Genomic DNA, 16,504 nt, shown 5'->3' with positions numbered 1-16,504 from the left:
AGTGACTACTCAGCAGCCTCCATGAGGCGAGAAGGCAGCAGCATGATATATTTAAAATTCTGAGAGAGAAAAGTTTCCTACCAAGAATTCTTTATCCAGCAAAGCTCTCCTTCAAATTTGAGGGAGAGCTTAATTTTTTTCACAGACAAACAAAAGCTGAGAGATTTTGCTAATAAAAGACCTGCTCTACTTGAGATACTAAAGGGAGCCCTACTGACAGAGAAACAAATAAAGGAGAGAGAGACATGGAGAAAAATTCAGTACTAAAGAAACTCAATACTGGTTCATTAAAGGACAAGAGAGAGAAGGAAAAAACATATCTGATGAACATAAAACAAAGGATAGGATGGCTGACTCAAGAAATGCGTTCAGAATAATAATGTTGAATGTAAATGGATTAAACTCATCAATTAAAAGATATAGATTGGCAGAGTGGATTAAAAAAATAGGAACCATCAATATGTTGCATACAAGAGACTCATCTTAGACACAGGGACACAAAGAAATTGAAAGTGAAAGGATGGAAAAAATAATTCATACAAGTTACACCCAAAAAAAGCAGGAGCAACAATATTAGTCTCAGATAAAATAGATTTTAAATGAAAGGATGCTATGAGAGACAAAGAAGGCCACTACATACTAATAAAAGGGGCAATTCAGCAAGAAGAAATAACAATCATAAATGTTTGTGCACCCAGTCATGGTGCCACAAAATATATGAGACAAAAGGGCAAAACTAAAGGAAGCAGTTGATGTTTCCACAGTAATTGTGGGAAACTTCAACACATCATTTTCTCCTATAGATAGATCAACCAGACAGAAGACCAATAAGGAAATTGAAAACCTAAACCATCTGATAAATGAATTGGATTTAACAGACATATATAGAATATTACATCCCAATCACCAGGATAAACATTCTTCCCTAGTGCTTGTGGAACTTCCTCCAGAATAGAACATATGCTGGGACATAAAAGAAGCCTCAATAAATTTTGTAAAAATTGAAATTATTCAAAGCACATTCTCTGACCACAATGGAATACAATTAGATGTCAATAACCATCAGAGACAGAAAATTCACAAATACCTGGAGATTAAACAACACACTCCTAAACAATCAGGGGCTAAAGAAGAAATAGCAAGAGAAATTGTTAAACATATAGAAATGAATGAAAATGAGAACACAACATATCAAAACCTATGGGATGCAGCAAAAGCAGTACTAAGGGAGAAATTTACAGCACTAAATGCATACATCAAAAAGGAAGACAGAATTAAAATGACAAAACTAATGGGTCAACTGAAGAAGCTTGAAAATGAACAGCAAACCAATCCTAAACCAAGTAGAAGAAAAGAAATAGCAAGGATTAAAGCAGAAATGAATGACATAGAGAATAACAAAAAATAAGAGAGAGAGAATAAATAACAACAAGAGTTGGTTATTTAAGAAGATGAATGAGATTGACAAGCCCCTAGCTAGAGTAACAAAATCAAAAAGAGAGAAGACCCATATAAATAAATAAACTCACCCCAAGACATATTCTGATCAGACTGGCAAATACTGAAGAGATGGAGCAAGTTCTGAATGCAGCAAGAGAAAAGCAATTCACCACATACAAAGCAAACAACATAAGACTAAGTAGTGACTACTCAGCAGCCTCCATGAGGCGAGAAGGCAGCAGCATGATATATTTATGAGAAAGGTAACATTATTGTGTATCCTGAAGAAATTTAAAAAAATATATATATATAAAAGGATACTATGAACAACTCTATGCCAACAAACTGGACAATGTAGAGGAAATGGACAATTTCCTGGAAACATACTAACAACCTAGACTGACCAGAGAAGAAATAGAATACCTCAACCAACCAATCACAAGAAAAGAGATCCAATCAGTCATCAAAAAACTTCCCACAAATAAATACCCAGGGCCAGTGGCTTCACATGGGAAACTTACCAAACTTTCCAAAATGAACTGACACTAATCTTACTTAAACTCTTTCAAAACATTGAAGAAAATGGAACACTACCTAACACATTTTATGAAGCTAACATCTATCTAATACCAAAACCAGGCAAAGATGCCACAAAAAAGGAATACTACAGGCTAATCTCCCTAATGAATATAGATGCAAAAATTCTCAACAAAATACTTGCAAATCAAATCCAAAGGCATATTAAAAAAATCATACACCATGACCAAGTAGGGTTCATTCCAGGCATGCAAGGAGGGTTCAACATAAGAAAATCAATCAATGTATTACCACACATTAACAAATCAAAAGAGGAAAATAAAATGGTCATCTCAATAGATGCTGAAAAAGCATTCAACAAAATCCAACATCCATTTTTTATAAAAACACATCAAAAGGTAGCAATTGAAGGAATCTTCCTCAATATAATAAAGAGTATACATGAAAAACCCACATCCAGCATAGTACTCAATGGTGAGAGACTTAAAGCCTTCCCTCTAAAATCAGGAATAAGACAAGGATGCCCACTGTCACCACTGTTATTCAACATTGTGCTAGAAGTACTAGCTGGGGCAATCCAGCAAGACAAAGAAATGAAAGGCATCTGAATGAAAGGAAGAAGTAAAACTGTCATTATTTGAAGATGATATGATCTTATATCTGGAAAACCTTGAGAAATTGATGATACAGCTATTGGAGCTAATAAACCAATTTAGCAAAGTAGTGGGATACAAGGTTAACGCATATAAGTCAGTAATGTTTCTATATGCTAGAAATGAAAGAAGTGAAGAGAAACTCAAGAAAAAGATACCATTTTCAATAGGAACTAAAAAAATCAAGTAACTAGGAATAAACTTAACCAAAGATGTAAAAGACCTATACAAAGAAAACTACATAACTCTACTAAAAGAAATAGAAAGGGACCTTAGAAGATGGAAAAATGTTCCATGTTCATGCATAGGAAGGTTAAATATCATTGAGATGTCAATTCCACCCAAACTCATCTACAGATTCAATGCAATCCCAATCAAAATTCCAACAACCTACTTTGCAGACTTGGAAAAGCTAGTTATCAAATTTATTTGGAAAGGGAAGATGCCTTGAATTGCTAAATACTCTCTTAAAAAAAAAGTGGAAGGACCTATACTCCCTGACTTTGAAGCCTACTATAAAGCCATAGTAGTCAAAACAGCATGGTAATGGCACAAAAATAGATATATTGATCAATAGAATCAAATTGAGAATTCAGAGATAGACCCCCAGATCTACAACTGATGGATCTTTGATAAGGCACCCAAAGCCACTGAACTGGGGCATAGTCTTTTCAACAAATGGGGTTGGGAGATTGGATATCCAAATCCAAAAGAATGAAAGGGGACCCCTACATCACACCCTACACAAAAATTAACTCAAAGTGGATCAAAGACTTCAATATAAATGGCAGTACCATAAAACTCCTAGAAGATAATGTAGGGAAACATTTTCAAGACCTTGTACTAGGAGGTCATTTCCTGGACCTTACACACAAAGCACAAGCAACAAAGGAAAAAAAAATAGATAAATGGGAACTCTTCAAGCTTAGAATTTTCTGTACCTCAAAGGAATTTGTCAAAAAGGTAAAGAGGCAGCCAACTCAATGAGAAAAATTTTTGGAAACCATGTACCTGACAAAAGATTGATATCTTCCATATATAAAGAAAGCCTACAACTCAATGACAATAGTACAGACAGCCCAATTATAAAATGGACAAGATATGAAGAGGCAATTCTCTGAAGGGGAAATACAAATTGCCAAGAAACACATGAAAAAATGTTCAGCTTCACTAGCCATTAGAGAGATGCAAATTAAGACTGAAACAAGATACCATTTCATGCCAATTAGAATGGCTGCCATTAAACAAACAGGAAACTACAAATGCTGGGAGGATGTGGAGAAATTGGAACTCTTATTCATTGTTGGTGGGACTGTATAATGGTTCAGCCACTCTGGAAGACAGTCTGGCAGTTCCTCAGAAAACTAGGTATAGAGCTACCCTTCAATCCATCAATTGAACTTCTTCGTATATACCCAGAAGATCTGAAAGCAGTGAGGTGAACAGATATCTGCATGCCAGTGTTCATAGCACATTATTCACAATTGCAGTGAGTGGATAAATAAAATGTTACATATACATGCAAAAAGAATACTATGCAACAGTAAGAAGGAATGATGTTGTGAAACATATGAAAACATGGATGAACCTTAAAGACATAATGCTGAGCAAAATAATCCAGGCACCAAAAGAGAAATATTGTATGCTACCACTAATGTGAACATTGCTGGGGGAGAATGCAGGGGTGTTGGGCTTCCTCACCTCGATGGTTGCTGATGTGCTCACAGACATTGGGGACTGGTGGTTTGATGGGCTGAGCCCTAAATCATGGGACTTGCCCTTGGGAAGACTGCTACTGCAAAGGAGAGACTAGGCTTGCTTATAATGATGCCTAAGTGTCTCCTCCTGAATACCTCTTTGTTGCTCAGATGTGGCCCTCTCTCTCTAGCTAAGCCAAATTGGCAGATGAAATCACTGCCCTCCCCACTATGTCGGATCTGAAACCAAGGGTGTAAATCCCCCTCGCAACGTGGACTATGACTCCCAGGGAGGAATGCAACCTGGCATCATGGGCTGGAGAACATCTTCTTGACCAAGAGGGGGATATGAAATGAAATGAAATAAGTTTCAGTGGCTGAGAGATTCCAAAACAGCCAAGAGGTTACTCTGGTGGGCATACCACACAATATAGGTAACCCTTCTTAGGTTCTAGTGAATTGGAATAGCTAGCAGTAAATACTTGAAACTATCAAAATACAGCCCAGAACCATTGAGTCTTGAAGAGGATTGTATAAAAATGTAGATTATAAGGGGTGATGATGTGATTGGGAAAGCCATATGGATCACACTCCCCTTTGTCCAGTGTATGGATGGATGAGTAGAAAAACAGGGAGAACAAACAAACAAACAAAAAAACACCCAGTGTTCTTTTTTACTTTAATTGTTCTTTTCCACTTTAATTTTTATTCTTATTACTTTTGTGTGTGTGGTAATGAAAATGTTCAAAAATTAATTTTGGTGATGGATGCACAACTATTTGGTGGTACTGTGAACAACTGATTGTACACTTTGTGTGACTGCATGTTATATGAATATATCTCAATAAAATTGAATTATTAAAAAAATGATAGCTTTATATTGTGTCTGCAAGGTGAGGAGAAACCTGCTTATAATTGTGCCTAACAGTCTACTCCTGAGTGCCTCTTTGTTGTTCAGATGTGGCCCTTTCTCTCTGACTAAGCCACCTTGGTGGGTGATCTCACTGCCCTCCCCCCATGTAGGACTTGACTCCCAGGGGTGTAAACCTCCCTGGCAATTCAGGATATGATTTCTGGGGATGAATCTGGACCTGACATCATGGGGTTGAGAACATCTTCTTGACCAAAATGTGATGCAAAATGAAATGAAATAAAGCATCAGTGACTGAGAGATATCAAATGGAGATGAGAGGTCACCCTGGTGGACATTCTTATGCACTATACAGATAATACTTTTTAGGTTTTAATATATTGAAATAGCTAGAAGTAAATACCTGAAATTACCAAACTGCAACCCATTAGCCTTGACTATTGAAGAAAATTGTATAACAATGTAGCTTACCAGGAGTGACAGTGTGATTGTGGAAACCCTGTGGATCGCACTTCCTTTATCCAGTGTATGGATGGATGAGTAGAAAAATGGGGAAAAAAACTAAATGCAAAATAGGGTGGGATGGGGGGATGAATTGGGTGCTTTTTTTTTCTTATTTTCATTTTTTATTCTGATTTGGATTCTTTCTGGTGTAAGGAAAATGTTCAAAATGGATTAGGGTGATGAATGCACAACTATGGGATGGTACTGTGAACAGTTGATTGTACAACATGGATATTTTATGATATGTGAATATATCTCAATAGAACTGAATTAAAAAAAGAAAGAGTATGGTATCAACTGAAGTGTGCTTCTGCATGGGGTAGAGTCTGTGGAATTCTGGAAAACAGATTCCAATACAGAGTGTGTTTCCACTTGAGTGAAGGAGTCCATTGTTTTTCACCTCTCTGCCAGTCAATCATTTGGCACTGGTGAGCCCTGGGGCAGTGGGGAATATCCCCCATGTGAGGCAGCTCTCACTTCATCTGATACAAATATCCAGAAAAGGATGGTGTGTGGGCTCCTAGCAGCCCAGACTCAAAGAAGCTGAGACATGTGAGTGCTGATCTAGTAAAGAATATTTGTGCTGGGAAAAAAAGTGTCCACCACAGTCTGAATCTCAACTGGCACCAAAACAGTTCATATTTCCATTGTTTCACACCTAAATGATTGGGATAACCTCCTAATTGTTCTCCTGCATTGAGTCTTTTATGCACACTATAGCTAAAGTTATCATTCTAAAACTCAAGAATCACTGTATCACTCACTTGTTTAAAAGACCTTTCTATACTTTTCAAATTGTCGTTAGTATCAGGACATGACTGTAAGGCCCTTCTTGATCTTCCCCATTCATATCTCTCCAGACTCATGTCTTCCTATTTTTCCTTTTACCCTCTCAATGCTTAGACAGTGCCTGGCACAAAATAGGAATTCAATAAACAATTCATTATATATTCCTTCTCCTAGGAATGCTCTCACCACAACCTCATGCCTTTTCACCCTCTAAACTCTGTTTCATCCTTCAGGTCCCATGCTTTATATTTTTTATCTAGGAGACCTTTCCTTACCCTTTCCTGACTTTGCTGGTTTTCCTCCCATGTGCTTTCATAGAACCCCATACTATTGTAATTTCTGCTATCTTCTGGGAGTCTCTGAATAATAAGCTCTGAAGATTAGCAGTATGGCAGGACTTGCCCTTTTTTTTTTCCCCAGCAACAAACCCCAGCACTATCACAGTACCTGATACACTGCTTGGACTCAAAAATATTTGCTGCTTATTGAAGGAATGAAGGAAGAATTGGTAAATATTGACCTTAAAATTGATTTATGTGCAGAGAGAGCTATACACTTTTTTTAAACAGCATTTAACAATGAAATGTTACCAAAAATAAACTGATTAGGGGGAGAGGCAAGATGGTGACATAGAGAGGAGTGGAATTTCATTAGTTCTCTGGAGCAAATAATAAACAACCAGGAATAACTAGTAAATAATTTTGAAAAACTGCTGGGGGACAATTGTGACTGTCCACAAATTGCACACCCATCTGGATTGGGTCAAATGGCTAAGATTGCAGCATAAAATCTGCAAGTAAAAACAGTGGAACTGTGCTGGGAGCCCCCTACCCCAATGGTAGGTTGAGTTACAAGACATCATTGTGAGAGAAAGCAGTATTCCCAGAGCAGTGAATATAGCTCAGCCCAGCTCCAACTGGGGTTTTAGTTAAGAAATGAGGACTGTTGAATAGAAGCTGCAAACACAGAAAACCCCCTAACAAGCAGACAGAGGCTTTTAGAAATGACTGACCTCAAAGAGCCAGAAAGACCAGGGACTCTCTCTGACTGATGGGTGGAACTGGGGGTCTGTGGACTGTCTCTGAAAGGGGGATTTCTTTTCCTTTTTCTCTCTCTCAACCTGAGGGGCTCAGTGGAGACAGCCTCAGCCATTTTCAGTTCAAAGTGCTCTGACCCAGACAGGGGTGGAGATAACAGAGTGAAAGAGACAATCCAAATGCAGAAGATAACTCCCTATGGGGTATATCTTCCCTAAGATGAAGAAAGTGGAGCCCAGCTCTAGGGCCTGCCTTCCCTGCAGAACTCAGACTACAGAGCCTGGGGGAAAAGAGCCAAAACAGAAACTAAAGGGGCCACTCCTCCTTACACCAGTCAGGAGTGACAGGCTGGCAGGTGCCACTTGCTGGGCAGATTAGGAAAAGCACAGTGGCTAGAGACCTCACAGGAAAGTTTGTCAATCTTCTAAGACACACCTTCAGGGAAATCTGATAGTGAATATTTTCCCCTTCTGAAACCTGAGCCAGTTCTGGTCCAGGAAAATCTGATTGGGGTAGGCAAGGAAACAAGATGCATAGACAACATAAAACTACAAATTACAATTGGAAAAACAAAGATATGGCCCAGTCAAAGGAACAAACTTGCATCTCAATTATGATACAGTTGAGGTGAGAAGATGGCAGCATAGAGGAGTGGAAGTTAATTAGTCCCCCAGAGCAACTAATAAACAATCAGGAACAACTAGTAAAAGTTCTGAAAAAAACTGCTGGGGGATGACCATGACTGTCCACACATTGTGCAACAATCTGGATTGGGAGAAATGCCTGAGATCAAAGCATAAAATCTGTAAGTAAAACATCTGGACCTGAGCTGAGATGGCAGCCTGAACTGCAAAGCCTCACTGTGATAGAGAGCAGCACTGGAGTTTTAATTGGCAAATGTGGACTGATCAATGCAAGCTGCAAATCCCCAACAAGCAGACAGAGGTTTTTATTGTTGACTAACCTTGAAGAGCCAGGGGACTTCTCTGTCTTGGGATGGAGAGCCCAGAGGACTGAGTGCTATCGCTAGCCAATAGGTAAATCTGGGTGCTGTGGACTGACCCTGAAAGAGGGCTTTCTGTCTCCTTTTCTCTCTCTCAACCTGGGTGGCTCAGTGTAGAAAGCCTCAGCCATTTTCAGCTTGCAGTGCTCTGCAGTAGACAAAGCCTCAGCCATTTTATACTCGCAGCACTCTGACCCAGACAAGTGTGGAGATAGCAGAGTCAGAGAAACAAAGAATCTCTTTATATGCAAATGAAAAATCCCTAGGGGGTGTACCTTCCTTAAGAGGAAGAAGGTGGTGTCCAGCACTACTACTCTGATGTTTGCAGAGGGTGGGGCCGAGAAGATGGTCTCCCCAATATGTGGATATGTTGGAGCACTCACCCCAGCATTTGGAGAGAAAAGGGCTATCATGAAAGTCTTTGAAAAGGGTTGGACTCCTGCTCTCTCAAGCCCCAAGTATGCAATATTGTTCTGTGATAACTCTCAAACTTTGAAATCTACAGCAGGTTTTAAGAAATGTTTTGGTCCCTTAAACCTGTTTTCCTTTCAGTTTCTGTTTACGGAAATGGGAATGGTTATCCTATGACTGACCCTCCTTTGTATATTGGAAGCAGATAACTTGTTCTAACTTTCACAGGTCCACAGCCAGAGGGAAATTTCACTTTTGGACAGACCATGCCCGTAAGTGATTTTGATGGGATCTTGTACTTACCTATAGTTACTGAAATGATTTAAGTTTTTGTGATCTTTTCATGGGATGAATGTATTTTGTATTTGGAAAAAGCATGTCATTTTGGGGTCCAGGGGTTGGAATGTGCCAGTTTGAATTGTACTATGGCCCCCAAAACACCATTGTTTTTGATGCAATCTTGTGTGGGCAGACATATTGGTGTTGATTAGATTGTAATTCTTTGAGTGTTTCCATGGAGATGTGACCCACCCAACTGTAGGTGATAACCCTGATTGGATAATTTCCAGGTACTATGGCTCCACTCATTCATCACGGGCCTTTATTGGTTTACTGATGCACTATATAGGCTCAGACAGAAGGAGTGAGCTTGCTACAGCCAAGAGGGACACTTTGAAGAATGCACAGGAGCAGAGAGAGGAGCTGCAGCTTACAGAGACATTTTGGAGATGGCCTTTTAAAGCAGACTTTTACTCCAGAGAAGCTAAGAGAGAACAAATGTCTCAAGAGCAGCTAAGAGTGACATTTTTTGAGGAGCTGAAGCCTAGAGAGGAACATCCTGGGAGATGTTGAAACCATCCTGGGAGATGTTGAGCCATTTTGAAACCAGAACTCTTGAGCAGATGCCAGCCACATGCCTTCTCAGCTAACAGAGGTTTTCCGGACACCATGGGCCATCCTCCAGTGAAGGTACCCGATTGTTGACACCTTATCTTGGACACTTTATGGCCTTAAGACTGTAAGTTTGTAGCCAGATAAAACCCCTTTGTAAAAGCTGATTCATTTCTGGTGCTTTGCTTTCTGGCAGCATTAACAAACCAGAACCATAATGTTCTCTGACTCTTTATTCTACTTTAGTTTAATGTTATCTTTCCTTTTGATGCTTCCTAGCTTTCATGTTTCTTTCTGTTTCTGTTTTTCTTTTCTTTAGCCTCTCTGCCTTCTTTGACTCTTTCTCCTGCTTTGTGGAAGAAATGAAGATGTCCTTATATAGATAGTGGTGAGGGTGGTGAATACATAAATACGTGACTATACAGGGAACCATCAATTGTTTATTTAGGATGTAATGTATGGTGTGTGAACAACACCATCTTACAAATGGGTTGATGAAGAAAACTTGAAGGCAATATACTGAGTGAAATAATCACACACATAAGGACAAATATTGCAGGGTCTTACTGATATGAACTAATTATAATATGTAAACTCATAGACATGAAATATAAATTAACAGGATATAGAGCAAGGTTAAAGAATTGGGAGCAGTTACTTATGAGCAGAATGTTCAACTAGGTTGATCTTAAATGTTTGGAAATGAACAGAGGTGATGGTAGCATGTTGTGAGAACAACTAACAGTGCTGAATGGTGCATGAATGTGGTGGAAAGGGGAAGCTCAGAGCCCCGTATGTCACCAGAAGGAAAGTTGGAGGTGTAAAGATGGGAATGTATAAAACAGTGAACCTTGTGGTGGGCAATATCCATGACAAACTGTACAATTATTAGAAATCTCTTGCATGAATCAGAACAAATATATGACACTACAAATAGAAGTTAATGAATAGAAGTGTATATAGGGAAAATATACCTATTGCAAGCTATATAATACAGTTAGTAGTATTTTAACATTCTTTCATAAACAGTAACAAATGTACTATACCAATACAATGAATCAATAATGGAGGCAGGGGTTGTTAGTGGTATGGGAGGATTTCAGTTTCCTTTTTTTGTCTTTATTTCTTTTCTGGAGTAATGAAAATGTTATAAAAATTGAAAAAAAAATTGTGGTGATGGATGCACAGCTGTATGATGGTAGTGGGGGACAACTGGTTTTACATTTTGGATCTTTGGATAATTGTATGGTATGTGAAAAATCATAATAAAAATTTTATTAAAAATATACAGTTGAGATATTGTTTCACATTAATGAAACAATCAACTAAAGATTTTCAAAGAAATATGGTAAATCAAATCAAAAACTAATTCAACAAGTTCAGGGATGATATGGCAAAAGAGATGAAGAACATAAAGAAAACACCAGGTGAACATAAAGTAGAAATTGAAAGTTTGAAAAAACATCTGGCACAATCTGAATCTATGGAAATGAAAGGCACAACACAAGAGATGAAAAACACAATGGAGAAATACAGCAGCAGATCTCAAGAGGCAGAAGAAAATACTCAGGAACTGGAGAACAAGACACCTGAAATCCTACACACAAAAGAACAGATAGGGAAAAGAATGGAAAAATATGAGCAACATCTCAGGAATTTGAAGGACAATATGAAGTACATGAATGTGCATGTCATGGTGTTCCAAAAGGAGAAGAGAAGGGAAAAGGGGCAGAAGCAATACTAGGGGAAATAATCTATGAAAATTTCCCATCTTTTATGAAGGACGCAAAATTACAGATCCAGGAAATGCAGCATACCCCAAAGAGAATAGATCTGAATAGACCAACTCCAAGACACTTAAAAATCAGATTATCAAATGTCAAAGAAAAAGAGAGAATCCTGAAAGCAGCAAGAGAAAAGTGATCCATCACATATAAAGGAAACTTAATAAGACTACGTGCACATTTCTCAGCAGAAACCATGGAGGCAAGAAGGAAGTGATATGATATATTTGAGGTACTGAAAGAGAAAAACTGCCAACTAAGACTCCTATATCATGCAAAACTGTCCTTCAAATATGAGGGAGAGTTTAAAATATTCTCTGACAGACAATGAAAGAGTTTGTGAACAAGATACCTGCTCTACAGGAAATACTAAAGGGAGCACTACAGACAGATAGGAAAAGACAGGAGTGAGAGGCTTGGAACACAATTTTCAGTGATGGTAGCAAAGCAATGTAAGTACACTGAACAAAGAAGACTGTGAGTGTGATTGAAAAAGGAAGGGTGGGAGCATGTGGGACACCAGAAGGAAAGAGGAAAGATAAAGACTGGGACTGTACAACTCAGTGAAATCAAGAGTGCTCAACAATTGTGATAAAATGTACAAATATGTTTTTATATGAGGGAGAACAAATGAATGTCAGCCTTACAAGGTGCTGAAAATGGGTAGGTATTGGGCAAAAAATACAATTAATGCAAACTAGAAACTATAGTCAGCAGAAACATGATATTATGCTTCCTTTAATGTAACAGAGGCAATATACCAAAGCTAAATGCCTAAAAGAAGGAAAAAAAAGGGAGGGGTATGGGACTTTTGGCATTGGTGATGTTGTCGGACTCTTCTATTGCACTTTAGTTAAATTTAGCTGTCATTTTTGTTCATTCTTTTTCTTTAGTGTCTCTACCTTCTTTGACTCTTTCTCCTTGTTTGTGGAAGAAATGTAGATGTGCCTATATAGATAGTGGTGATTGTGGTGGATGCATAAATACATGATTACACAGGGGACTTAGAAAGGAATTGTTCACTTAGGATGGAATGTATGGTGGGTGAACAAAACCATCTTAAAAAAAAAGAAAAAATAACAGGTTGATGAAGAAGCCTTGAGGGTACTATATTGAGTGAAGTAAGTTAGAACCATAAGGACAAATATTGCATGGTCTCACTGATATGATCTAATTATAATATGTAAACACATACACATGAAATATAAATTACTAGGATATAGAATGAGTCTAAGAAATGAGGAGTATTGCTTATTTTCAGCAGAATATTTAACTAGGTTGAACTTAAGTGTTTGGAAATGGACAGAGATGATGATAGCATGCTATGGTAATAATGACTAACAGTGTTGAATGGTATGTGAATGTGGTGGAAAGGGGACGTGTAGAGTCACATATGTCACCAGAAGGAAAGTTGAAGGTTAAAATATGGGAATGTATAAAACAGTGAATCTTGTGGCAGACAATGTCTGTGATTAACTATACAAATATTAGAAATCTCTTTCCTGAACTTGAACAAATGTATGGCACTATAACTAGAAGTTAATAATAGAGGGGTATACAGGGAAAAATATACCTATTGCAAACTACGTACTACAGTTAGTATTTTAACATTCTTTCATCAGCAGTAACAAATGTACAACATCATTACTGTGAGTCAATAATGGAGGGTGGGTGGTTAGGGGTATGGGAGGATTTGAGTTTTCTCTTTTATCTTTATTTCTCTTATGGAGTAATGAAAACATTCTAAAAATTGAAAATAAAATTGTGGTGATGGATGTACAGCTGCATGATGGCACAGTAGGCAATTGATTGTGCACTTTGCATCTTTGGATGATTGTATGGTACATAAACAAGCTCAATAAAATTAAAATAATAAATTGATTAACAGAGAAATATGACATAAATAGCTCACATTCACAAGATAATGAAACCTTGCTGATAGCAGGAAATATAACAAGTTAAACTATGTGCTCATATGCTGGGAATCTTTGTTTTTTTTTTTTCATCACTACTGTGTTTAAGTAAGAAAAATAAAAAATCATGATTCCCCCATGATATCTAGCTAAAATTCTCCTTAGACTCTGGGTCAGATAAAGTTAGGAAACAATTCCCATGACTTCCATACTATTTTCTTTTTCTTTATTAGAGTAATTGAGGATTTAGAGAACTATTATACCTAAAATACAATCTTCTCATAAAGCACTCTATTATTAACAGTTTTCATTGCTGTGGAACACTGTTTTACAAATGGTGGTAGCACATTTTTATAATTGTACTATTAACTATAATCCATAGTTTAATTTAGTGTTCACTGTTTGTGTAGTGTTGTTCCATGGATTTTTAAAAATTTTATTCTGTTGCCATATATACAATATAAACTTTCCTCTTTTAATCATATTCAGATATATATGTCAGTACTGTTAATTATGTTCACAATATTGTGTTGCCATCACTACCATCTATTACCAAAACATTTCCATCATTCCAAAAAATATACAGCACTTCAGAAATTTGACATTACTCATTCACAGGGGCCATGCTAATCTTCCCTGTATCATTCTGACTTTAGTATATGTGCTGCTGATGTGAGCACCTTCCATTTTTATGCTGTATATTTTATCCATTTTATTCATATGATTTATACTTGGTTCATTCATTCAGTGCTTATTGTGTATCATCTGTTTTGCTACCTTGAAAAAGTAATTGCAATCTGCTGGCAATTCCTTCATTGAGTGTAACTGCATATTTAACATAAAGATATTTATGCCTGACATTTCAAGTGTTACTTTAATTGAATCATTAGTCTTTATTTTGGGATATAAGCATAAGAGGGGTTAAATGAGTAATATAAATTCATTCTGAAACTCACAAGAAAGTTCAAAAAACAGCATAATCTCATTGCCCATCACTCAGAAATTAAATGCCCATTGTTTTTATAGCCTTGAATTACAGTTAATTGCAATGATGTTGTAGGTAATTAATTGTGACCATGAGTTGTGACATAAAAATAAGCAGTCATTAGTGAAAAATTCATGGATTTTTATCTCAAGAAAATGAGAAAAATATATACAATGTGCCCAGCAGAGACTCTGGCTGAATAAATTGTTGCTATTATAATTATTTGACACTTTTTTTCATCATTTCCTGGAAGTTTCTCATAGCAGTTAGAGCATGGCTGTGAAATCTATCAAGAAACGCATCTGTATTTATTTTCAGATTTCTATCAGTCTGCTCATATATAAAATGGGGTGCATAGCAGTGTGTACCTCTTTAGATTGTTATATATTTTTTCTCAATACCAATCTATTTTATTAATTCTTTTATTTCTTATGTGGTAAAGTTTATGAATCCATACATGTGGATTAAGTCCATAAAGCTAAGCTCCAATTTAGCAGAATTTTCCAAGTATGCATAAAAAGATGGTCCTCAGTTAGGTTTTTTCCCATTTCTTGAACTCATTACTGCTTCCTCTGATGCATCATAGTGATTAGTTTTTCATTCTCCCACAAGTATTTCTTATTGAGATAATTCTAAATATATTTTTTCTTTTTTTTAAGTTTTATTCATACACCATACAATCCATTCAAAGTCTACAATCAATGGCCCTTGGTATAATCAGAGCTGTGCATTCACCACAAAATATAGTTTTTACCCTTGCCTCAGTTGAAACTTTTTTGGAATCCAGAGACATTTAAAAGTCATCTGGACTACTTTTCCTACAGAACAGTTTCCTCATAGCATTTTTCATCTGGTCATTTCTTAAGGTATAAATTAAAGGATTTAACATGGGAGTTATGAGAGTATAGAAAACAGCAACTGCTTTATCAATGGGTAGAGTAGTTGCAAGTCTCATGTACGCAAATATGCAAGTCACAAAAACAAGGCAACTACTGTGATGTGGGAGACACAGGTGGACAGGGTTTTGTGCCTCCGCTCTAAGCTGTTGTTCCTTAAGGAGTACGGGATGACCACACAGGAGACCAGCAAGAGGAGGAAGTTTAACATGCAGAGGAACCCACTGTTAGCAGCTACAAAAAGCCCTAGAGTGTGGGTTTCAGTGCAGGCAAGAGTAAGCAAAGGGTTCAGATCACACATGAAGTGATCTATGATGTTAGGACCACAGAAGGGTAATTGGAACGTGAAGAGGAGCTGTATGGTTGCATGAGGAAAACCTCCCATCCGTGACACTCCCACGAGCAACCCACACAACTGCTGGTTCATGATGGTTGTGTAGTGCAAGGGCTTGCATATGGCCACATAGCAGTCATAGGCCATCACAGTAAGCAGAATGACCTCAGCACCTCCAAAGAAATGTTCCCCAAAGACTTGGGTCATACATCCATTGAATAGGATGGTCTTCTTTTCATGGAGTGAATCCACAATTAGTTTTGGAGTATTGACAGAGGAATAACAGGCATCTATAAAGGAGAGATAGGCCAGGAAATAGTACATGGGGGAACCCAGCAATGGACTGGCAATGATGGCGACCACAATGATCCCATTTCCTACCACAGCAGTGATGTAGATGACAAGAAACACAGCAAATATGACTTTCTGCATTTCTGGATTCTCTGTAAGCCCCAGTAGTACAAACTCTGTCACGTTGTTTCTATTCTCCATTAATTTCATGGGGCATTTAGTAACTTTACCTGAAAAGAAAGTTTTTATTAATACATCCTTGATTTTATTAAACTTTCTCATTATAAGAAATAATACTAGGATTCTATTGATTTGTCAGTTTTTATGAGTTTTTTTTTCTTTTTGACATAGGAGTAAAAGGTTATGAATTAACTACTTCCCAGGTGAAATTCAGCTAACAGTCTACAAATAAATAAATTTTGTGAACACAATATAGGAGACCATTGTGCTCACTGATTACTAATTGCC

General features: G+C 37.4%; 1 protein-coding gene and 1 non-coding gene across 2 annotated transcripts in view; both read right to left on the bottom strand.

Moving 5' to 3' along the window:
- LOC119536857 (olfactory receptor 4C13-like) overlaps nucleotides 1–16,246 on the bottom strand; it is a 137,153-nt gene extending 120,907 nt beyond the window's left edge. The window contains exons 1-2 of the mRNA XM_037839572.1: nucleotides 15,579–16,246; nucleotides 8,377–8,388 (exon numbers count right to left, since the gene is read on the bottom strand). Of these exons, the coding sequence (XP_037695500.1) occupies nucleotides 8,377–8,388; nucleotides 15,579–16,246 (680 nt within the window). The remainder of the gene's footprint in view (nucleotides 1–8,376; nucleotides 8,389–15,578) is intronic.
- Nucleotides 14,105–14,210, bottom strand: LOC119538893. Its single transcript, XR_005217679.1, has one exon. It is a non-coding gene; the product is annotated as a U6 spliceosomal RNA (small nuclear RNA).
- Nucleotides 16,247–16,504: the final 258 nt, after the last annotated feature.

Source organism: Choloepus didactylus, chromosome 6 (genome assembly GCF_015220235.1).
Source record: "Choloepus didactylus isolate mChoDid1 chromosome 6, mChoDid1.pri, whole genome shotgun sequence".
Taxonomy (NCBI): domain Eukaryota; kingdom Metazoa; phylum Chordata; class Mammalia; order Pilosa; family Megalonychidae; genus Choloepus; species Choloepus didactylus.
The sequence above is the reverse complement of the archived record's forward strand: the minus strand, read 5'-3'. Positions and strand labels throughout refer to the sequence as shown.